This window comes from Molossus molossus, unplaced genomic scaffold (genome assembly GCF_014108415.1).
Source record: "Molossus molossus isolate mMolMol1 unplaced genomic scaffold, mMolMol1.p scaffold_m16_p_13, whole genome shotgun sequence".
In the NCBI taxonomy this organism is placed as follows: Eukaryota; Metazoa; Chordata; class Mammalia; order Chiroptera; family Molossidae; genus Molossus; species Molossus molossus.
In genome coordinates this window covers 89,346,313-89,370,430 of record NW_023425348.1, presented here as the reverse complement: position 1 = coordinate 89,370,430, position 24,118 = coordinate 89,346,313, and the positions used below count along the sequence as shown (strand labels likewise).

At 48.5% G+C, this 24,118-nt stretch overlaps 1 protein-coding gene across 2 annotated transcripts; it reads right to left on the bottom strand.

The window, feature by feature from the left end:
- Positions 1 to 2,945: 2,945 nt before the first annotated feature.
- Positions 2,946 to 8,995, bottom strand: SLC3A2 (solute carrier family 3 member 2). 2 transcript variants are annotated; one of them, XM_036259268.1, is made up of 9 exons: positions 8,436 to 8,995; positions 7,896 to 8,069; positions 7,204 to 7,298; positions 5,321 to 5,389; positions 5,167 to 5,225; positions 4,860 to 5,040; positions 4,609 to 4,752; positions 3,554 to 3,637; positions 2,946 to 3,441 (listed from the first exon to the last, which is right to left on the bottom strand). In XM_036259268.1, the coding sequence occupies exons 1-9, from the start codon at positions 8,863 to 8,865 to the stop codon at positions 3,085 to 3,087; spliced, it is 1,593 nt and encodes a 530-aa protein (XP_036115161.1). In that variant the 5' UTR covers positions 8,866 to 8,995; the 3' UTR covers positions 2,946 to 3,084. The 2 variants fall into 2 exon arrangements, with proteins under 2 accessions (XP_036115161.1, XP_036115160.1); XM_036259267.1 differs by lacking the exon at positions 4,609 to 4,752 and having other exon boundaries at positions 8,436 to 8,974.
- Positions 8,996 to 24,118: the final 15,123 nt, after the last annotated feature.

The following is a 24,118-nucleotide window of genomic DNA, read 5'->3' as shown; positions in this document are numbered from 1 at the left end:
CATCGGCCTGCGGTCCAGAGAGACCCAGGTTCGGTTCCCACTAAAGGCACGTACCTCGGTTGCAGTTTGTCCCCTGGTTGGTCGTGCGGGTGGCGGCCACTCGTGTACCTTTCACATCGATGTTTCTCTCTCTCTCTCCCTCTCTCTCCCTCCCACTCTATCTGAACAAAAAAATGGGAAAATGTCCTCAGGTGAGGATAAAAATAAATAAATAAAATCAATAAAGAAAAAAAATCTTTTAAATAAACAAATATGGCCTTGGCCCGCTTGGCTCAGCAGTTAGAGCAACAGCCCTTGGACCTAAGGGTCGTGGGTACGATTCCTGCTCAGGAGCACGTACCTGGGTTGTAGGTTTGATCCCCAGCCCCCATCGAGGTCGTGCAGAAAGCAACCAATCAATATATCTTTCACATCAAAGTTTCTCTCTCTCTCCCCACCTCCCTCCTTTCCACTCTTACCTAAAAATTACAGTATATGGGGGGGAGTTAGAGTTTAATGGGTACAGTCTCAGATTTGCATCATGAAAAAAGTTGTGGAGGTGGATGGTGGTGTCGGTAGCACAATGTCATGTACTTAATGCCACTGAACTGTATAGCTAGAAGTGGTTAAAGAGGTAAATTTTGTTATGTATATTTTACCACAATTTTTTTTTTTAGTAAAAGTAAATCCACAGAAAACTGCGGAGCACACAGGTGTGTCGAGGCTCCACCCGTGGCTACACCATGATCCAAACCGCGGGCCAGAGGGGAGGCCAGGAGGCAGAGGGGAGGAGAAAACGGGGGGGAGGGGGCACTGGAGCTGGGGCCCTGGGAAAGGACCTGAGGAGGGAAAAGGTGGGGAGCCTCAGGAAGAGAGGCCTGGATTAGACAAAAGCCAGAAGGGGGAGGAGAAGGGAAACCAGGGAGCGAGGTCCAGCTGGCTGGCTGGCTGGGTGTGTCTTCTCCGGACTTGTGCGGCCCCCTCAGAGCAGATGCCGAGTGTGCCCACACCTTCCTCAGAACCCGCGGGCACACATGCAGAGCAAACCAGTGAGCAAACAAGGACTGGGCCTGAACTTGATTTGTCCCCATACCAGGACACCCTTAGAGGCCCAGGCCCAACACACAGGAACTAGTGTTCTTTTCCTTAAGCCAGAAGGACCAAACCACCCCTACTGAAGAGTCTTTAGGAGGACACAACAGGAAGTCCTGTGGATCGACCTGTAAAATAAATACAAGATCCAAACACTTGCAACAACCATCGCAATCAGCCTGCCTGCCTGATAAACCAGAGAGCCAGTTAAAACCCAAGCCAGACTGTGTCACTGCTCAGAACCCTGCAGCTGCCACCGTGTCCCCTCAGACTGCAGGGAAGAACTTATCTGGGCTGGAGGTCTGGCCTTTGCCCTCAGCTACTGGGAGGTGCTCTCCAGGGCCCTGGGATATCCTGACTGGTAGGAGTGTCTGTTAGAATGGGGACTTCAGACATCAGTCTGACACTGATTTACGATGAGGACTTTGGGACATGCTATCTCTGGAGGAACAAGACTAAAGGTATTAGCCCGAAATTCTGCGAGGGGCTGGGAACTAAAGGTCAGACACCGGCTGAATGTGATTAAGTCCAAGGAAACACTTGACACCAAAGGCCCGGGGAAGCTTCCCTACTTGGCCAGTGTCCCTACTATACACCAGGTCTGGTGCCAGCTCCACTGTGAGAAGCTTCCTGCTTGGATTCCGGCTTGTGCGCCCCATCCTTGGGTCAGTTCAGACAGGCCGCTGTAACAAAACTCAAACCTCAGTGCTTCCTGGAGTTCTGTGAATCGTTCTGGCAACAGCCCATTTTAGTGTCCTGAACTGCAGATGGTTCCTGGGGGGGGGGGGGGGGGCACGCCCTCACTGTGCACTTTGCCCAACTCTGCACCTGCTGTGTAACCTCCTTACCACACTCATCTGCCCATCCCGTCAACCAGGCCTCCTCACCCCTTGCCTCTCCGGATCCTCCTCACTCCTCACAAGTGTCAGACAGGCTCCCACCCCAGGGCACTGGCCAGCTCCTTCCTCATGTATCTACCTAGATGACTCCCTCCCTCATTTCAGGCCTTTTATTCAAATGTCACTTCCTTGATGAGGCCTCTGCTAGCCCCACCCCCAAATACCCACCTCTTCTGCTTCATTTTTTCTTCTCTGATCACTATCACTGTATCTACCATACTCTAAAGCTGATTCATCTTATTTCTAATCTGTCTCCTCACCAGAATACAAGCCCAAGGAGATAAGAATTTTTTTTTTTTTTTTTTAAATCCTCACCCGAGGACACTTTTTCATTCTTTGTTCAGATAGAGCAGGAGGGAGAGAGAGAGAGAAACATCGATGTGAAAGGGACACACCGAGTGGCTGCCACCCGCACGACCAACCAGGGCCGGGGACAAACTGCAACCGAAGTACGTGCCCTTAGCGGGAACCGAACCCGGGTCTCTCCGGACCGCAGGCCGACGCTTTAACCGCTGAGCCAAACCGGCCAGGGCGAGATAAGAATTTTTGAACTTTGTTCCTTACAGGAACCCCAGGACCTAGAACACTTCCCGGCACATGCCGAGTGTGCAACAAACTACTGAATGAATGGCCTCACGTATCCTTTAAGGCCACCCCACTCCCACTCTATCTCCCTGAGACTAAGTCTACAAAAGCAGGAAAACTGATCACACTTGGCTGGAGACCCACTGCTGAGAAGATGAGAGTCAGCAAGACCCCGAGACCTCTAGGGGAACACTCTCAGCCTTGGGGCGGAGGCACGGTGCTAACCCTAGCCCTAGCCCCGACACCCCATGCTACGACTTGGTGGGCCCCTTCTCTCTGGGCAGGAGCAGATGTATGAACCACTCAGGCCCTGATCACTGCAGGGAAGGTCCAGGCAGGAAGAGAAGAGAAATTCTTGCCATAACAGAGCGGCGGAGGGAACACAAGACCTCACTAGTCAGGGGTGACTTTTATTTGAAGCCAGAAAATACCCTACTGACGGTTCATCTGTAATCTGTGACAATAAAAAAAAAAGAGAAAACAGAACCCAAAGGGCCTGGAGAGTGGGGGGAAGGGTGGTGGGTCCCGGTCAGGCTACATAGGGGAAGCGGAGCAGGAGCCCTTCGTGGGGCTCCAGTTTCAGGTGCTCCAGCTCAAAAGAGGTGCCCTCCTTGCGGCCTGGCTGGGTGCTGAGCAGCAGCTCAACACTGGAGGGCAAGCTGGAGGGCAGGCTGGAGGCCCCCAGCCTGGCAGGTTGGCCCATGTCCCCGAAGTTGAGCACTACCAGAAAACGCTCGTTCTGGTCCCACTGGCGGATGTAGGAGAAGAGGTCAGGCCCCGAGGAGAGTACATGGAAGTCTCCGTGCAGCAGGGAGCGCTCCTTACTCCGATGGTCACTTAGTCGCCGGAACAGGGAAAGGAGGGAGCCAGGGTCTTCACTCTGGCCCTGCAAACGAGAAGACATAGCAAGAAGGGATGAAGAACTCCCCTGGGTACACACTCCTACAGGCCACCTGGCCACTCTCTGCTGGTCAGGCCCTGCCATCTGAAACCCTTACCTTCACAGTCATGTTGGGGCTTACAAATCCCGAGGTGTTGAGGGAGCTGGATTCATCCCACAGCATGATGGGGGCCTTCATAGGCTGCAAAGCAGGAAAAACAGGACTTGGAAAAGGTCTCGCCCACTCCCCCTTACTCCTCCTCCTGTTCCCACCCCACTGATGCACACCCTCCTGCACTCACACCTAACTTCTACTGGGCAAGCAGCAAGGCAGGCTCCCCGCGCAGGTCCTTGCACACTGTCCCTCACCTAAAGGACTCTTCTCCCAGACAGCCACAAGCCAGCTTCCTCACTTCCCTCCAGTCTCTGCTCAGCTGTCTCAGGGTTTTCCGTGGCCACTCAGTATGAATATAACCCCGACCCCTATTCTCTAGGCCCCTCACCATGCTTCCTTGGCACAGCACTCACCAGCACCTGGCACCTGTACCACACCTGCTGGTGATCACATCTCACTACCTCCAGTCCTTCCGCACACTGCTGTATTCTCCAGGTGTGGCACAGGACTTACTCAGTACATCTTGGTGGGGTAAATGAATGACTGGCTGGATAATTATCAGCTCAGGTGTTAACCTCCATGCCTGTGGCTAGAGCTAAGCAAGTGCCTTCATGGTCTTACCCCTATCACTGCCGTGTACTTCTCACACATCTGGCTACCCCACTAAACTGTGAGTTCCTGGAGCACAGAGCCTGGCACAGAGCCACTGTCCAATGAATGAACGAACGAACGAACGAGTGATGGCTATCATACTGAACACCTACCAGGTACCAGACACTGCATTTGAAATAAAATATAAAAATTTTAAAAATTTAAAGATAAACAGAAAGTAAGCATCATTTAATCCTAACCACCTTATAAGAAATGCAGTATCACAGGAGAGACAACCAGGACTCAGAGAAGTGAAATAGCTTACCAAGGCCACACAGCTACTAACAGGTGACTAAGAGCCAAATGCAGTTCCACCCCTAGGTTCATGCCTGTCCGCCAACATCCACAGACCACTGTGATGGATGAAGACAACCTCCGCACTGTGCTGGGAAGGCAGTACAAAATACCTGTCCAGGAAGGGCAGCTGCCTTCAAGCCAATCTCATCCCCATAGCTGAAAACCGGGGTCCCCGGCAGCGTGAAGAGCAGAAGCTGGTAGAGTTGGAGAAGATGAGCCGGTACAAAGGAAGCCAGGAGACCAGCCTGAGACAACTGTAGGAATGGGCGCACTGGTGAGCCCCAAAGCCCGCACCACCCCCTCCCAACACCCCTTTCCTCCAAAACACCACCTGGCCCTCTCCCACCACTGTGGTACTCACACTCCAGCTGCACCAGCCATTGTCCGTGGCATTCAAATACTGGGTGACCAGTAATTCTGTATGCTTCCCAGTGAAATCGGAGACTGACAGGTATGAGCTAGTCAACAACAGGTCCTTGGTTAATTCCAGTAGGTTCAAGATCTGAGAATGATTGGAGGACCCAGTCCCTGCAATCAAGAGCCTGCAGAGAGCAAAGTGGAAGTCAAGGTTGGTAATGGACAAAAAAGAAGAACGGAAGTGAAGACCTTTGGACGAGGAACTCCCCCTTCCCAGGGCCTAGCACTCTACTGAGGGGTCTGGCACTCACCTATCTTCACTGAAGCTCTTGGTGATGTTCTGCCACTGGGCCAAGAATAAAGGTGCATCCTAGAAGGCAAAAAGCAGAATCAATTACTACCAGGCCCTGGCAAGTCCCACTGTTCTCATCTAGGCTCCGCCTCTCACATGTAAAGGGAACTCACCATCAGATTCTCTATATCCCGAACTTGGAACCCATCTACACCAGCCTGCAACCAATAGCTCAGAGCATCCTATAGGGAGGAGGAACAAAAGAAGAGGGGAAAGATATTAATACTCTGATACAAAGGCTCAGAAAATTCCAGCCAAGACCACCCGGTGCCTGCCATGCACTTCCCCGTGACCTTGGGAGAGTCACTTGAATGACAGCCTTGAATGATCTCATTTTCCCACCTCTATTCTAGAGGTTTAGCCCTTGGTCCTCTCCCATTCTAACCTACCACTGATTCTCTTAATGATATAGCATTTCAATTCTCTACTCCTCCCATGGCAAACCACATGGTTCAGCCTTTGCCAACCACAGAAAAGGCCCAAGAGAAGAAGTGTGTTCATAAGCATAATTCATTATCACTCAGCATGTGTGGAACGCTGGCATACCCATTTTTTAGAGATGAGGAAGCAGTCTCAGAGAAGCAAGGAGGCATGCCCAAGACACAATCAGAGAGCAGCAGAGACAGGACTCAAATGCTAGTCAAGATCCCAAGACAGCCCTGGCCAGTTTGCTCAGTGGTTAGAGCATCAGCCTGCAGACCAGAGAGTCCATGATTCGGTTCCCGCTAAGGGCACATACCTCAGTTGCAGTTTGTCCCCGGCCCCAGCTGGGGTCGTGTGGGTGGCAACCAGTTGATGCGTCTCTCTCACATTGATGGTTCTCACTTCCTCCCTCTCTCCCGCTCTATCCGAAGATAAATGCAAAAATGTCCTCAGGTGAGGATTAAAAAAATAAAGATCCCAGGACAAATGTACTGACTCCTCTCCCCAGTGTCCTGAGGCCTGGGAGTGGTATGAAAGGCAGTCAGAGCAAAGCTGGTCAGAGCAAAGCCAAGGATGAAAGAGTGAAATTCAAAGCATACCCCCAGGGCAGTCTAGATGAAGATTTGAACAGAGAGCCAGCTCTGCAGAACAGGCCCAGGCTTGAAGCCCTGGCGCCCAGCCCCCCTCCCACTGCCCCGTGTCCCTTTCTCTGCTCCATGTGCTCTTTCCTCCATTTTCGTCTCCATTTTCACCTGAGGCTACCACTCTTCATAGCATTGCCATCTGAAAACCTCTCTTATGAGTGACTTTTAAAGGGTCTTCCAGCAATTTGCTGATGAACCAGATGACTTCAAGGGTCCTACGGAAAAGTTGGGAGCACGGAATTCAACTCCAGAATCAAGGCTGCCAGCAAAGTGTCAGGGTCTGCTTCCATTTTTGTCCTACCCATTCTGAACTGGTCAGTGTCCTGGAACCCAGGCATTAGGAGCTTGGGTGACATTCAAAGACCCACTCCCAGCCTGCTGGATACAGAGTTTGAGCATATACCTTCAGGGAAGTCGCCTTAGAGAAATAAGGTTACATGGACCTCAGATCCCAGGCACACTGAGCCCTCTGAACTTAAAAGTGTCCTCATTTACATAATGAAAGGGACCTTGTGTAGGTACACAGGGGATTAGAAAACATATATAAAATACTTGGCATAGTCTCAGACACAGGAAGGCCCCCCAATGCTTACAATTTCAGACTGAGCTGTACTCCAAAACACATCAAACGAGAACTGGGAAACCAGTCAGGACAGATCCCCACTGAGAAAGGATTTACTTTCCCAAAAAGAAGAATCAAACCCATGTTAACATCTGAGAAGCTCCCTTCCTGGCACGTCACCATCACAGTCAAGGAAACAGAAAAAATGATCGGTCAACAAAAGAACAAGCAAAAATATGGGTGCACTGCTGGCCTAGATGAGGGGGCGCGTGCCTGCTCGGCTCCAAGGCTGGAGCAGGACTAGGTGCAAGGACCCACACAGCCCCAGCATCCAGCCCATACCTGCCATCACCACCAGCACACTCACCTTCATCTTGGTGGCCACGGTGTTAACCCGTGTGCGTTGGAACCACAAGTCCTGGCCCTTGTAATTGGGAGTAAGATCCAGAACGACTCGGATGCCTAGAACAGTGGAGGAAAAAGCAGTTGTTGAGAAAGACTTTAGAGTGAGGAGAAAGGAGGAAATCAACAAATACAAGTCAGTAGAGTTATTTCCTTTGTATCACTTGGTACAAAAGCTTCGATTTGAACCCTGGCAAATCTCAGTCCATTGAAACAAGAGACATGAGCTAAGAGGGGCCTTGAAATCTAATAGGGCAGAAGGTTAATAGTGTTAATTGAGAAGACTGATCTATAGAGCCCAGGGCTCCCCACCCCCAAAGTGAACCCTTTTAAAATAAGACAAGATTTTACCTGGGGTTTTTTCCCAAAAGGATCCACTCTTCTCAAGTTTAAAACCCACCAATTTAGTAAAATCCCATTTTGAAAATAAGGGCACTTAAGCCCAGAAGTGAAATGCTTGCACAGCCAAGGAGAAAGTCTCTGAACCACTTGACAAATCCATTTGAGGCTCAAACCTGACATAACTCCTTTATACCTGCCCTAGGAAAACTCAGAAGCAGTCAGGAGTAAACCAGACAAAAATCCTATCCTGCCTTTCCTCTGGCCAGAAGACCAAGCCCTTCCTAGCTGCTGCCCTGCCAACTCCAGGGCACCCACTCTTTTTCTTGGCCGATTGCAGGAGACTCTCGAAATCTTCCTTGGAGCCAAGAGTGGGGTCGATCTGTTCCAAGTTGGTCCCATCGACGTCATCTTTCTGGTTTTTGTGAATTGGGCCCAGCACAAAGCCCTTCACCTTCAGGGTGCTCAGGTAATCGATATACCCCTTCAGGCCTGTAATGGGGAAGAGGGTTAAAGCGAGGCCGGTCTGAGAGACCCCTGATCTCCTCTCCCGGGACTAAGTGTGGAGGACGAGGCTGGATCACGAGGCTTAGAGGAGCTGATGTAAGGAGCTCAGCACATTGCTTCAGAAACCCGCAGCGACTGGCTCTGGGCGCCGAGCGCTACAGGAAGAAGGGCAGATGCTGAGTCAACTATCCTCGAGAGAGGGCTCTCCAAAGGAGGAGCTGCGTCCCGGGCAGCGGCCGCCGCCACGGGGTGCGCTGGAGAACCGTCCTGGCCAAACGGGGGTGGGGTCCGAGCCGAGGACCCGTTAAAGCAGGGACGCGCGGGGGCGGGGTGGGGGTGCACGGCGCTCACCCGCTAGGTCGCCCGCGCCCTGGCCCTGGAATGCCTGAAGGTCGCCGATGCGGTAGAGGGCGCCCTTGTGCCACCAGCTCTGCGCCGGCAGCGCGCGGCAGCGCGGCGCCCGCACGATGATGACCACGGCGCCGGCCAGCATGCCGAGCCAGCCGAGCCAGAAGAGCAGCAGCAGCGCCCAGCGGGTGCGCACCCAGCCGGGGCTGCCCGCCACCTTCAGCAGCTCTTCTTTCGACAGGCCCGTGAACTTGGCCGCCGCCGCCTCCGCTTCGTCGTCGGCCACCTTGATCTTCACCAGACCGTTCTTCTCCGAGCCGCCCGCCATGACCGCGGACACGGCCGCCCCCGACGCCGCGTTCATCGGCTGCTTCTCGGGTTCCAGCTCGTTCAGCTCCACTTCTTTCATGCCCACCTCGTTGTCCTGGCTCATGGTGCCTGCGGAACCGGCGACACGACGCAGTCGGTGATTAGGTGGTGGCTGGACACCTGTCTCGAGCTCCCGGCCCCAGAACGATCTCCTCGCCCCGTGACTCCGTTCAGCTCCCGACAGCTTCTGCCGCCGGGCGGCGCGGCCACGGAGACGTGCGCAGGGAGCCCCGCCCCGGCCCGCCCGTGTCTGCCCCTTAAAGGGAAACTTCCTGGATTGCTCTTTCTGGGGCTGTTTCGGGGGGAGGGGAGCGGTAATAGTGTCCGGAACTGGCCTCCAAATGCTGCTTGGTCCAATTCCTCATCTCGAACCCGTCTATCCGCAAGGTTCCTTCGAGCCCGACGCTAAGAAGCCACCATTAGGTGGGCAGAGTCAGTGATTTTTCCCACCTGGGTCCCCGCTGATCACTACACCACCGGAAAGTGGAAAGTGGGCGCTGAAAGGGGGCGTCCAGCAGCGCGGGTCAGAGCCCACACGGAAGGCTAGTGACTGCCCCGACACTGTCCAACATATTTGCTCCTGGCCCAGCACCCAAACCACCGCCTGTCTGGTCCCCCCAACTTCGCAAGGCCCTTTAAGGCTCAGAGCCAGCCAAACTCAACTTCTGCCTTTTCCCCACCAGGCCTAAGAGGCCTGCTTAGGCCTCTGGGACTTGGGGATACCTCCGCTTCCCCACAGGGCTTACTTCCACTCCTTCAAGACTCAACTTGAGTTCATTTAATTCATCAGGCAGCAATTATTTATGGAACGCCAATTACAATACTTTGCTTTATTAACTTTATTGAATTAATTCTAATCCAGTCTTCTCCAAGATGTTTTACGATGACTCTGTTTGGACAGGAGAGTTGCTGACACTGCGTGCCTTACCCTCCCCTTTCCCCAGTTTCTGGCACCAGGATGTGGGGCAGATAGGAAGAGACTGATAGGCAATCACTGGGCTATAGCAAACATTCCAGGGCTAGGCCTCAGAGCCATCCACCTTTTTCCTACAACGGATCAGAAGATGTGCTCTGGCCAGTTTGGCTCAGCGGTTGAGTGTCGGCCTGTGGACCAGAGAGTCCTGGGTTCGGTTCCCGCTAAGGGCACATATCACCAAAAAAAAAAAAAAGATGCCATGGTCAGACTCTTCCCCACCTCACAGGTCTCCCAATCTCCCCAGGGTGCCAGAGTTCCCTTCCCTCCCCATCACTTCCCTATGTGAAGCCTTGGAGGCAGCTGGTGCTGCAGACGCCTTGAAGATCACCCAACTTTCCAACACAGAGGTCCTTGAATTGAGGGTAAATGGGGCAGAGACAAGGTTCATAGCAGGGGCTGCTGGACATCAACCCCATGAAGTGCCAACACTCAGGAACTTCTTGTTCCTGAGCAGTGCCAGCTGGGTTATTTTCAGAGAGGAGCTGAAGAAAGTAAGTTTTTTTACCCTCTCTTACCTGGGCTGGAAGCCAAGATGGCTGTGTATTTGGAAGAAAGCAGAAACCAAGATCTGAAGAAACAGCAGACAAGAAGGGGTGCCAAAGGAAAGCCAAAGGTGTGAAAGACTTGTCCTCTGCCATCCCCTTCTTCATCCCAAAGCCCACACCCCAAACCCACCCTGACAAAGCCAGACCAATTCCTAAAGGGAAGCAGGCAAGTGGGTAAAGGTTGGAGTTCAGAGCAGTGTTCAATGATAAGAAGTCCAAGGTGCCCTGAGCATGCAGTTAAATGCCAACCAGGGACTCTGCACAGACTTGATCCCCAGCATGAAAGCTCAAGGTTGAAAACTGGGGGGTCAGAAACCCTCCTTGAGATGGTCCAACATAATACCCCCAGATGGTCCAACATATCACTCACAGTCCCCATAGCTCCTGACAGATAAAGCCAATCCCTTCTGCATGGGATAAAGAAGCTAACAACTTACCTCTGCATTTATCACCCACTACACCTGCCACAGGGACCACCCTCCAGCCACATCAGCCTTCAAGCACCTGCCAGCCTCACAACACAGGACTTCTTCAGGCCTCTACATCTTTGTTCATGCCACTCCCTCTGTTTGCCCTTCCTATTCTGCCACTCTGCCTCATAAGCTCCTACTCATTCAAGACTTAGCTCACATGACAGCTTTTCTCATCTCCCCCAAAAGAATTACTTTCCATGCACTGCACACCTACCTGTGCTATAATTCATGTCCCCTTTGTTTATTACATTTCCTGTCTGCATGCCTGTTTGCACTTCAAGACAAGTGTGCTATCTGTCAATGCACCTGCCTGCTCTGAGGTAGCAGAGGGCAGACACTTGTTTGATGAATGGATGAACTACATCAATCAAACCCAAATAATTCCTTTCTTAGGCACAAGTCAACAAAAGCAGCACAGGAACATAAAAACATAAAAGTGAAAAAGAATCGAAACAATACTGTACCGCCCTGGCCAGTTTGGCTCAGCAGTCAGAGCGTCAGCCTGCGGACCAGAGTCCCAGGTTCGGTTCCCGCTAAGGACACATACCTCGGTTGCAGTTTGTCCCTGGCCCCAGTTGGGTGGCAACCACTGGATGTGTGGCCCCAGTGTGGGTGGCAGCCACTCGATGTGTCTCTCTCACACATCAATGTTTCTCTCTCTCACTCTCACTCTATCTCAAGATAAATGCAAAAATGTCCTCAGGTGAGGATTAAAAAAAAAAGAAACAATACTGTACCTTATAAAGATGAAACTATAAGGAAAAAACAAAAAACTTGTAGCTGTTCAACCAAAATAAAACAAAGTACTAAATCTGGGGGAGGGAGAAGACAGAAAAGCAACAGTGGAGAAAGAGGGCAGCAAGTGGCTAGAGAGCCTCAGATCCTACAATTATGTTGACAAATATACATTTTAATATCTAAAATAGGAATGTAAAATATATAATGTGTCAAAAAGAATTAAGCCTTCAAGAGAAACTGAGACACCCTGGACTGAGCACCATTCTGTGTACCAAGGTCAAAGTTTCAATTCCCAGGTTGCAGGTTCAGTAACCGGTCAGGGTGCGTATGGAAGGCAGCCAATTGATGTTTCTCTCTCGCGCTCTCTCTTTCCCCTTCTCCCTTCCTCTCTCTAACATCAATAAAAAACATATTTTTTAAAACATAGAGGAACTGCCCTGGCTGGTTTTCTCAGTGGTTAGAGCATCAGCCCTCAAACTGAAGAGTCGAAGGATTGATTCCCGGTTAAGGGCACATACCTCAGTTGCAGGTTTGATCTCTTGCCCAGGTCAGGGTTATGCAGGAGCTAACCAACTGATGTGCCTCTCACATTGATGTTTCTCTCTCTCTCCCTTCCTCCCTCCGACGCTATCTAAAAAATCAATGGAAAAAATATCTTCGGGTGAGGATTAAAAAAAAGAGAGAGAGGCCCAGCCAGTGTGGCTCAGTGGATTGAGTGTCGTCCCATGGACTGAGAGTCCTAGTTTGATTCCCAGTCAAGGCACATGTCCAGGTTGCTGGCTTGATCCCCAGTAGGGGGTGTGCAGGAAGATGCCAATGGTGGTATCTCTCTCTCACGTTGATGTTTCTCACTCCCTCTCCCCTTCCTTCCACTCTCTCTACAAATCAATGGGGAAAATATCTGAGGGTGAGGAAGGATAAATAAATAAAGAGAGAGAGAGAGAGAGAGAGAGAGAGAGAGAGAGAGAGAGAGAGAGAGAAACTAAGCCCTGGCCAGTTTGGCTCAGTGGTAGGAGCATTGGTCCATGGACCAATGAGTTGCAGGTTTGATTCTGGTCAAGGGTACATACCTTGGTTGCAGTTTGTCCCCAGCCCTGGTCGGGTTGTTTGGGAAGCAACCAGTTGATGTGTCTCTCTCATATTGATGTTTCTCTCTCTCTCCTTTCTCCCTCCCTCCCTCCCACTCCAATGATAAATAGAAAAATATCCTCGGGTGAGGATTAAAAAAAATAAAATAAGAGAGAAACTGAGACAAAGCAAAGAAAAAAAGCAGTTCAACAGTCCAGAGACCAGTAGGACCACACGAAGCCCCGAGTCCTTGGTACTTCACACTCAGGCCAGCAGATGGAGGCGGGCCGTGAAATGCAGAGGGCCAAGTGTACAGAGAAAGTGCTTTCTGATTCCCTGTTGCAAAAATTCCTGTCACGTGTTTCCCAACAGATGAGGACTACTTGATCTCGGCCAAAAGATAAGGACGTTATTTTCCCCCAAAGTGTAAAAAAGTATTTCCAAAGAGAGCAAAGATGGGAAGGATAGTTAGAAACTTAAGAAACTGTCTCTGTCCAACAGACCCTGCAATTCTGCCAAAGCCCAGGGCATTATTCCAAAGACCCAGGAAAAAAGCATCCAGGCTCTGCCTCTAAAATACCGATCAGTCTTCAGCAGTTTAGCATTTGAAAAATAAGTGCTGGCTGAAGTTAAGAAACTGAGCATTTGGAAGTCAAAATGCGGCTGAGATGAAAGCAGAGAAGGAGGCCGATCTCAACCAAAGGGACTAACTGGCAGCTGTTATGGAGAACTGATACCGGAATAATGTTATTTGTTATTACAAGTCCTGCAGGAGGGACACTGGCTGCTAAAGAAGAGTGTTGTCTTAGGGAAGGGTGAGAGATGTGAGGGGATAAAAGCCAGAAAGAGTAAAGGAAATGCAACCAAAGCCATCTCTTAGGAAAAGAGAAATAAATGCACCATCTGAAAAGTATCTGGTACTCAAATAAATTCGATTCAGGCATCCAAAATAGTTAAATGCTATCAGAGTTTTTCAACAATACAATCCTAAAGACACACAATGAGAATTTGGGATCCAAGATTTCAATATGGGATCTTAGAATTCCTGAACAGGAAGTTACCCCTAGGATAGGGACTAAAGAATTACAACTGGTACATAATTATCACAGCCCCAAATTCACAAGTTTTCTAACCAGTGTGAGTCCCCCAAAGCACATGTTCCCAGAGATGCTGCAATACCAGGCTGTGCTATTGTGATATAAGAAATACAGATGGGATGAACAAAATATACCCAGAGACACAGAAGTAATGTACAGACTGACAGTCCTCAGAAGGGGGGGAGGAAAGGGATGAACCACAGAACTTATATGCATGCATAACCGATGGACATAGACAACAAAACTGGGGAAGAGGTGGGAGAGGATAGGGAGAAGGGAGTCAATGTGGGGGGAAAGGAGAAACATCTGTAACAAAAATAAAATTTAAAAAAAAGATAGGCCCAACCGATGTGGCTCAGTGGATTGAGCACCATCCCATGGACTGAGAGGTCCTAGTTTGATTCCTGGTTAGGGCACATGCCTGAGTTTCGGGCTTGATTCTCAGTACAGAGTGTGCAGGAGGCAGCCAATTGATGTTTCTCTCTCATATTGCTGTTTCTCTCTCTCTCTTGCTTCCTCTCTAAAAAATCAATAAAGCCCTGGCCGGTTTGGCTCAGTGGACAGAGCGTCAGCCCGTGGACCAGGAAGTCCCGGGTTTGGTTCCCTCTACAGGCACGTACCTCGATTGCAGTGTGTCCCCGGCCCTGGCTGGGGTTGTGTGGGTGGCAACCACTTGATGTGTCTCTCTCATATCAATGTTTCTCTCTCTCTTCCATCCTTTGCAGGATGAATGCAAAAATGTCCTCGGGTGAGGATAAAAAAAAATAATAATAATAAAATGAAAATGCTTTAAAAATATCAATAAAACCCGGCCAGTTTGATTTAGCGGTTAGAGTGTCAGCCTGCAGTCCAGAGAGACCCAGGTTCGATTCCCGCTAAGGGCACGTACTTCGGTTGCAGTTTGTCCCCGGCCCTGGTTGGTCGTGCGGGTGGCGGCCACTCGATGTGTCCCTTTCACGTCGATGTTTCTCTCTCTCTCTCTGTTCCTCTCTCTCCCTCTCACTCTACCTGAACAAAAAATGGAAAAATGTCCTCGGGTGAGGATAAAAAACAAACAAACAAAAAAAAACAACAAAAAAAAAATCATAGGTCGAGCCTGGCCGGTGTGGCTCCGTGGTTGAGAGTCGATCCATGTAACAAGAGGTCACCAGTTGGATTCCTGGTCAGGGCACATACCCAGCTTGTGGGCCTGATCCCCAGTGGGGGGCATGCAGGAGGCTGCCAATTGATGTTTCTATCTCTCTCTCCCTCTCCCTTCCTCTCTCTCTAAAATAAATCAAGAAAAATTTTTTTTTTTTTTTTTTTTTTTTTTTATCCTCACCCGAGGACATTTTTCCATTTTTTGTTCAGGTACAGTGGGAGTGAGAGAGAGGAACAGAGAGAGAGAGAGAAACATCGATGTGAAATGAACACATCGAGTGGCTGCCACCCGCACAACCAACCAGGGCTGGGGACAAACTGCAACCGAGGTATGCGCCCTTAGCGGGAACCGAACCCGGGTCTCTCAGGACCGCAGGCCGACGCTCTAACCGCTGAGCCAAACCGGCCAGGGCAAGAAAAAATTTTTTTTTAAAAAGAATGCTTTATTAAAAATATCTATCTATCTATCTATCTATCTATCTATCTATCTATCTATCTCATAGGTCGAACCTGGCCGATGTGGTTCAGTTGGTTGAGCATCATTCCATGCACCAAGATGCCACTGGTTCGAATTCCGGTCAGGGCACATGCAGGAGGCAGCCAATCAATGTTTATCTCTCATCGATGTTTCTATCTCTCTCCCTCTCCCTTCCTGTCTAAAAAAAAAGAAATCATCACCCTGGCCAGTCTGGCTTACCTGTTAGTGTTGGCCCATGGACCAAAGAGTCCCAGTTTTGGTTCCCACTAAGGACACGTACCTCGGTTGCAGTTTGTCCCTGGCCCTGGTTGGGGTCCTGTGGGTGGCAATCATTCGATGTGTCTCTCTCTCTTCCTCCCTCTCTCCCTCCCGCTCTATCTGAAGATAAATGCAAAAGAATGTCCTCAGGCCCTGGCCGGTTTGGCTCAGCGGTTAGTGTCGGCCTGCGGTCCAGAGACACCCAGGTTTGGTTCCCACTAAGGGCACGTACCTCGGTTGCAGTTTGTCCCCGGCCCTGGTTGGTCCTGCGGGTGGCAGCCACTTGACGTGTCCCTTTCACATCGATGATTCTCTCTCTCTTTCTCTCTCCCACTCTATCTGAACAAAAAATGGATATAAATGTCCTCGGGTGAAGATTAAAAAAAAAAAGAATGTCCTCAGATGAGGATAAAAAAAAGTTTTTAATCAATAAAAATATATTTTAAAAATAAAAATATTGTAGGTGAGAAATGCATTTAATACAGCTAACCTACCAAACATCAAAACTTAGCCTAGCCCTGGCCAGTTTGGCTCAGCGGTTAGAGCGTCGGCCTGCGGTCTGAAGAGACCAGGGTTCAGTTCCCGCTAAGGGCGCGTACTTTGGTTGCAAGTTGGTCCCCGGCCCTGGTTGGTCGTGCGGGTGGCAGCCACTCGATGTGTCTCTTCACGTCGATGTTTCTCTCTCTCTCCCTCCCACTCTATCTGTACAAAAAATGGAAAAATATCCTCGGGTGAGGATAAAAAAAACAAAACAAAACAAAAAACTTAGCCTAGCCCTTCCACTGAATTCTTATGGCTTTCACACCACTGTAAAGTTGAAAAAGTGTAAGATAAACCACCCTAAAGTCTGTATATACATTTGGTCTTCATCCCTGTTTCCTAAACCCTGTATTTCCTGAACAGAGGTGATGGAAGCATCTTTTGTTCTAATATTTGGTCTTAGTCCAGCCTCTAGACAGAAGGGTTTCTAAGACCCTTGGACTCTCCATTATAGTAAGAGTGTTATTTTGTGTGTTAAGGAGGTGATGGGGGTGGGAGGGGAAGCTTAGATAGTTCTGGAATAAGGGCTGGTTGGCAGAGGAACTACCAGTGATGAGAAGGTTAGAACTTTCAGCCCCACCCCCTGAACCTCCAGAGAGGGGCGGGGCTGAAGATTAAGTTAATCACCAATGGCCAGGGACCATGCCTGTGTAATGGCACGTCCACAAAAGCCCTAAACAAGGGTTTGGAGAGCTTCCAGGTTGGTGAACACATCCATGTGCCAGGAAGATAACACACCCCAAGTCCATGGGGTCAGAAGCTCCTGTGCTTGGAACTTTTCCAGATCTCCTCCTATGTACCTCTTTATCTGGCTATTATTCATTTATATCCTTTATAACAAACTGGTAATAGTAAGAACCCTGAATTCTATGAGCTGTTATAGCAAATTCAAACCAGAGTCCTGGCTGGTGTTGCTCAGTGATTAGAGCATGGGCCCACACACCAAAGGGTCATGGGTTCCATTCTGAATCAAGGGCAAGTACCTCGGTTACAGGTTCAATCCCTGCCCCAGTTGGGGGCATGTGGGAGGCAACCAATCCATGTGTCTCTCTCACATGATGTTTCTCTCTCCTTCCCTCCCTTCCACTTTCTTTCTTTTTTTTTTTTTTGGCATTTATCTTCAAATAGAGCAGGGGGGGGAGAGAAACATCAATGTGAGACACATCAAGTGGTTGCCACCCACGTGACCCCAACTGGGGCTGTGGACAAACTGCAACCAAGGTACATGCCCTTAGCAGGAACCGAACCCAGGACTCTCTGGTCCGAGGACCGACACTCTAACCACTGAGCCAAACCAGCCAGGGCATCTATTTTTGTAATTTTTTCCTTTATTTTTAGAGAGAGAGGAAGGGAGGGGAGAGAGAGATAGAAAGATCAATGAGAGAGAACATCGACTGGTCACCTCCTGTATGTCCCCTACTGGGGATCAGGCCCACAACCTGGGCAGGTGCCCTGACTGGGAATCGAACCCAGGACCTCTTGGTGCATGGGTCAATGCTCAACCACTGAGCCACACCAGCCGGGCTCTCTTCCACTTTCTCTAAAAATCTATGGAAAAAATATCCTGGGGTGATGATTAATCAAAAAAAAAAAAAAAAAAAAATTCAGCCCTGGCCGGTTTGGCTCAGCGGTTAGAGCGTCGACCTGCGGTCCTGAGAGACCCGGGTTCGGTTCCCGTTAAGGGCGCGTACCTCAGTTGCAGTTTGTACCCGGCCCTGGTCGGTCGTGTGTGTGGCAGCCACTCGATGTGTCCCTTTCACATCGATGTTTCTCTCTCTCTCTCTGTTCCTCTCTCTCCCTCCCACTCTACCTGAACAAAAAAATGGGAAAATGTCCTCTGGTGAGGATTAAAAAAAAAAAAAAAAAATTCAAACCTGAGGAGGGGGTCATGGGAAACCTGATTTGTAGCCAACTCAGATGGAAGTGTGAGTAACCTGGGGACACAGCACTTGAGATTGGTGTCTGAAGTGGGGGTGGTCTGTAAGACTAAGCCCTTAGCCTCGGGGGTCCATACAAACCCTAGCTAGTTAGTTTCAGAATTGAATTAAATTGTAGGACATCCAATTGGTGTCTGCACAGAAATGGAGAATTGCTTGCTATGGAAAACCCACACATTGGTGTCAGAAGTATTCTGAGCAGAAAACAGATCACAATGTTTAGTAGTAAACAGGCCATAATAGCAGATTCCTCTCACAGACCCTTGGGAGGCTGCACTCAAATATGAAAATGTTATTTAAGAAAGCTTTTTCTAGCCCTGGCTGGTTTGGTTCAGCGGTTAAAGGGTCGGCCCGCAGACCAGAAAGTCCCAGGTCAGTTCTTGCTAAGGGCATGTACCTTGGTTGTAGTTTGTTCCTAGCCCCCGCTGGGGTCAGATGGGTGGCAACCACTGGATGAATCTATCTCATGTGGATGTTTCTCTCTCTCTTCCTCTCTTTCTCCCTCCAGCTCAATCTGAAGATAAATGCAAACATGTCCTTAGGTGAGGATTAAAAAAAAAGAAAGAAAGCTTTTTCTATCTGTAACAAAAATAAATAAATAAAAATTGGAGGATAAATAAATACATAAATAAAAGCTTTTTTCTGCCTGGCCGGTGTGGCTCAGTGGTTGAACATCAACCCAAGCACCAAGAGGTTGCTGGTTCAGATTCCCAGTCAGGGGACATGCCCAGGTTGTGGACCCAATCCCCAGTAAGGGGCATGCAGGAGGCGGCCAGTCGATGTTCTCTCTGATTGATGTTTCTATTTCTCTCTCCCTTGCTCTTCCTCTCTCTCTAAAATCAATAAAGAAAAAAATATTTGGGTGGGGGGAGTATGTGTCCCTAGCGGGAACCAAACCCAGGACTCTCTGGTCCACAGGCCAACACTCTAACCGCTGAGCAAACCGTCCAGGGCAAGAAAAAAAAAATTTGGTAAAAAAAATATTGAACAACTAGAACTGGAAAAATATCTTCAGGTGAAGATTAAAAAAAAAAAAAAAAAAGATTTCACTGAAGCACTGCTTATGGTAGTAAAAATTTGGAAGTCTGAAAAAGGGCCTGTCACTAGCAGACAAAATAATTTGTAGAAAACTTCTGAAGAGACTACTATGAATGATTAAATCTTTTTTTTTTAATTTATTGATTTTAGAGAGGAAGGGTGAGGGAAAAAGAAATATTGATTTGTTGTTCCACTTATTTATGCATTCACTGGTTGCTTCTTGAATGTGCCCTCAGTGGGGATCTAAACCGCCACTTTGGCATATGGGGATGATGTTCTAACCAACTGAACCACCTGGCCAGGACACAAAAGACTAAACCTTGCCCTGGCTGGTTTGGCTCAGCAGCTGGAGCATCAGCCTGCGGACCAGAGAGTCCAGGGTTCAATTCCCGCTAGGGGCACGTATCAAAAAATAAATAAATAAATAAATAAATAATAAAGACTAAATCTTAAAGACAGGCAAAACATGTCAAAAAGTAGTGCTAAAGAAAATAGCAGGTTCACCTGAAAAATTTCCCCAAAAACTGAAAGGTACAGTGGAATGCCAACAGTATACATTTTAACTGGCATCTATCCCAAAAGGGAGAACCACACCATTCCTGGAGGTCCTTCGGTGGGATATCAAGTTGATTTGTGGAATGGACGGAGCAAATCTTTTTAATTTCCCTGTGCCCAAAACCCACTTGATAAAGTATCTTCAGATAAATCACTTATCAAATGTTAAATGGTAAGAACAGCCCTGGCGGGTTTGGCTCAGCAGTTGGGAGACCAAAGGGTCTCGGGTTCAATTCCAGATTAAGGGCACCAAAATAAATAAATAAATAAAAATAAAATTAAGTGGTAAGAACAGACATCACTCTTGATCTTGGGCCAAAACCCAAAGAAACAACCCACAATTAGGATTCCCAGCAGGCCTTGCTTCCATAAATTTCACTCAAGGCTACAAAAGCAGCCTGAAAACTTCCTTATAAAATTCTGCATTTTCAATTCTCCCCTAAATCAGTATAATTCTTCCCTTAGAGAACTTCCCAATGGCACATTCTTCCACAGTTCAGGAAATAAGGAAATTCTGTTCTCAAATTGAATTTTTGCCGTAGAGGCGAATGTCTTCCTCTCAGCTCCCAGCGGAGTACTGCTCATAAACCAAGCCTCGCTGAGAATCTACTCGGCTACGAACCCTGGCAGTGCTTCTTGCTGCCAGGAGGGGGCAGAGGAGTCCTGGAGAAAAAAAGCCTAAAAGCAGCTTGCATCCGACAGCAATTTTCAACCTTTCATCTCATGGTACACAGAAACTAATTACTAAAATCCTGCAGCACACCAAAATATATATATTTTTGCCGATCTGACAAAAAATATATAGGTATAATTTTTTTTTTTTTTTTTCACCAGAGGAAGCACTTTATTGATGAGTTATCTCCAGGAACCAAAAAGACTATGTACCCTCACCCTCCATCCCTCCAGGACCTTACACTGTTCCACTTAGGGGAAGGGAAAAAAGTGGCCTTTTGGTTTTTCAAAGCCCCAGGCTTTCCCCTCCCTTAGAAAACTCAGTAGCAATACTGCTCCTCCCCCACCCCCCACAATGCCTGCTGCAGCTACTTAGTAACAATTGTGGGTGAAGGAGCTAAGGGAAGTAGAAAGGGATGAACAGAAAACAAGTATGTAGCCCATCAAAGGTCCCTCTGTCCAGCCTCAGTGGCTTGATCCTTCAGTTGCATTTTTCTTTATGCTGAATTACGCCTTTCTGAATCAGATCGGGGATTTCCACTGCCAGCCATGGACCCAGCCCTAGAGCCATGAGATGAGCTAGTCCAAACTTGGGCACGTTCCTGGCCCACAAAGGCTTAAAGTGATCGGTCAGACATATTTTGCCACCCCTGGACATCTTTGCTGTTTTTCCATCCAGTTCAGGGACAGCAATTTCTGGAGCAGTAGTAGGATATGTAATAGGAATGTCAAACTCGATGTCAAACTCATATTTGAGGAGATCATGGATGTACCAGCATTTTCCAAACCACATACTCTTAGCAGGAACTGAACCCCGGTCTCTCCGGACTGCAGGCCAATGCTCTAACCGCTGAGCCAAACCAGCCAGGGCTGGCATGGCTCCGCCGCTCATGCCCAGCCGTGGTCTATAGGTATAATTTTGATTCATTCACACTGGATGGCTGTTTTTGTGTTGACCGTTGCCATTTTTTTATTTGACAATCTAAGGGAAAAGAGGTCAGTGACCCTGACTAAATAGTCAGGTATTTCATGTTTTAAAAATTCTCATGGTACATGGGTTGAAAATTGCTATTATAGAGTTGTAAAATACCCAGATCAATAGTAAATAGGAATAAAAAATATTCACCCACTAGAAAAGCAGCTAATTCCCAGGCTTGGAAGAACCTGATTTATATCAAAAGGTCACCTTGTAATCACTGTGCCTACCTACAAGTTTTGGATAAATTTTTTTTTAACTCTTTATTGTTGAATGTAAAATGTATTACAGATGTTCCACATTTTTCCCCCATTGACCCCCTCCTCCCCACTCCTGCCCCCCTCCCACCTTTTCCCACAGTATTGTCTGTGTCCATTGGTTATGCATATAAGTTCTTTGGTTTATTTCTTCCCACCCCCCAACCCCTTTCCCTTTGAGGTTTGTCAGTCTAGCAATGAATTTGTACTTCTTAATCTCTTCACCTTTTTTACCCATTCCCCCAAGCCCCCTCCCATCTGGCAACCAACAAAATGTTCTCTGTATCTATGAGAATGTTTCTGTTCTACCGGTTCATTTTGTTTGTAGATTCCATTATTGATAAATATGCATTCATTGCCACTTTGTTTGTTCATATATTTTATCTTTTTCTTCAAAAAGACCCTTCATCATTTCCTATAATAACGGTTTGGTGGTGAGGAACTCCTTTACCTTTTTCTTGTCTGGAAAGTCTTTATATGGCCATAGATTCTAAATGACAGCTTTGCAGGATAGAGTAATCTTGGTTGTAGGTTCTTGCTTTTCATCACTCTGAATATTTCTTGCCACTCCCTTCTGGCCTGCAAAGTTTCTTTTGAGAAATCAGCTGACAGCCTAATGGGAACTCCCTCGTAGGTAACTAGCTGCCTTTCTCTTGCTGCTTTTAAGATTCTCTCTTTGGCCCTGGCCGGTTTGGCTCAGCGGTTAGAGCGTCGGCCTGCGGCCCGGAGAGACCCGGGTTCGGTTCCCACTAAGGGCATGTACTTCGGTTGCAGTTTGTCCCCGGCCCTGGTTGGTCATGCGGGTGGCAGCCACTCGATGTGTCCCTTCACGTTGATGTTTCTGTCTCTCTCTCCCTTCCTCTCTCTCCCTCCCACTCTATCTGTACAAAAAATGGAAAAATATCCTCAGGTGAGGATTAAAAAAAATAAAATAAGATTCTTTGTCTTGAACCTTTTGCATTTTGATGATGATGTGTCTTGGTGTGGGCCTCTTGGGGTTCATCTTGTTTGGGACTCTCTGTGCTTCCTGGACTTGTATGTCTGTTTCCTTCACCAAGTTAGGAAAGTTTTCTGCCATTATTGTTTCAAACAGGTTTTCGATTTCTTGTTCTCGCTCTTCTCCTTCTGGCACCCCCAAGATGCGAATGTTGGCACGCTTGAAGTTGTCCCAGGGGCTCCTTACACTATCCTCATTTTTTTTGGATTCTTTTTTCTTTTTACTGTTCTGATTGGGCGTTTTTTGCTTCCTTATATTCCAAATCAATGGTTTGCTTCTTGGATTTACATACTCTACTATTGAATCTGTGTAAATTATTCTTTATTTCAGTTAATGCCTCCTTCATTTCTGATGTGCATCCATAATTTCTGACTGGTCCTTTTCTATGCTCTTGAGGCCCTCACTGAGTTCATTGAGCATCCTTATAAGCAGTATTTTGAACTCAGCATCTGTTAGGTTGCTTATCTCCATTTCGCTTAGTTCTTTTCTTGGGGTTTTGTTCTGTTCTTTCATTTGGGACCTGTTTCTTTGTCTCCTCATTTTGGCTGCCTCTCTGTGTTTGTTTCTGTGTATTACTTAACGAGCGGTATGGGGCTAGCTGAGACCAAATGCTGCTCATTTGAAAGAATTTAGGAAAAACCTGAAGCAGGATCCAAGACAGGCCAATCCTATGGTTAAGCAAGTGGCAACAGCTTGGGTGGGCCTGAAAGTTGGGTGGGGCGAGGCGGGACCTCAGGGAGTCACCAGGGCGGGGCTACCAGTGTGAGCCAAGTTGCTGGAGTCCCAGATATGGCAGCTGTCTGCTGCCCCAGGGAAGGGCTCACCAAAGGAACAAAGGCCTCTGACAGCACGTTTGTCCCAGAGAAAGCCCCCTCTCCAGCCCTCGCTCCAGTGCCAAACAGCTCAGTTCTTCCCTGTATGTCTCTGGTGCCCCTGGAGCTGCCTCTCCTCCAAGCTTAGAGGGAGAGAGTCCGATAAGTTCGTGTGCGGGCCTTTAAGGAGCTGCCTGGGGCTCCAGCCGCTTTAGCTTCCCTGAGCCTCAGTTCCTGCTGGTTTTTCCAGCCAGACGTTATGGGGATTCTCTTCCTGGCACTGGAACCCTGAGCAGGGCACCTGGTGTGGGACAAGGATCCCTCAGTCCTCAAGAAGGACCTTCCCAGCCGAGGTGTCCTCCTGATTTTTATCCGCCACACGTGGGTGTGGGAACAGCCCGTCTCGCCACCAGCCCTCGAGCCTCCGCCCCTCCGCCCCTCCTACCAGTCTGGATGTGGCTGCTGCTTTAATTCCGTAGTTGTAGGACTTCCATTCAGCTTGATTTCAGGGGGGTTTGAATGATGGTTGTTCTGTAGTTTAGTTGTAACTTTGATGTGGTTGTGGGAGGACAGGATACCGCATTTACCTACGCTGCCATCTTGACCGGAAGTCTCTCCTAATTTTTTCTTAACAGGGTCAAAAGTAGAGACTGGGTTTAAGTAACAGTTCTGCCACACTGGTTACATGTACCTGGGTCTGCTACTCACGTTTCCTTATCTGTAAAATGGGGATGGTGTCAATAAAACTACTTTTTGAATT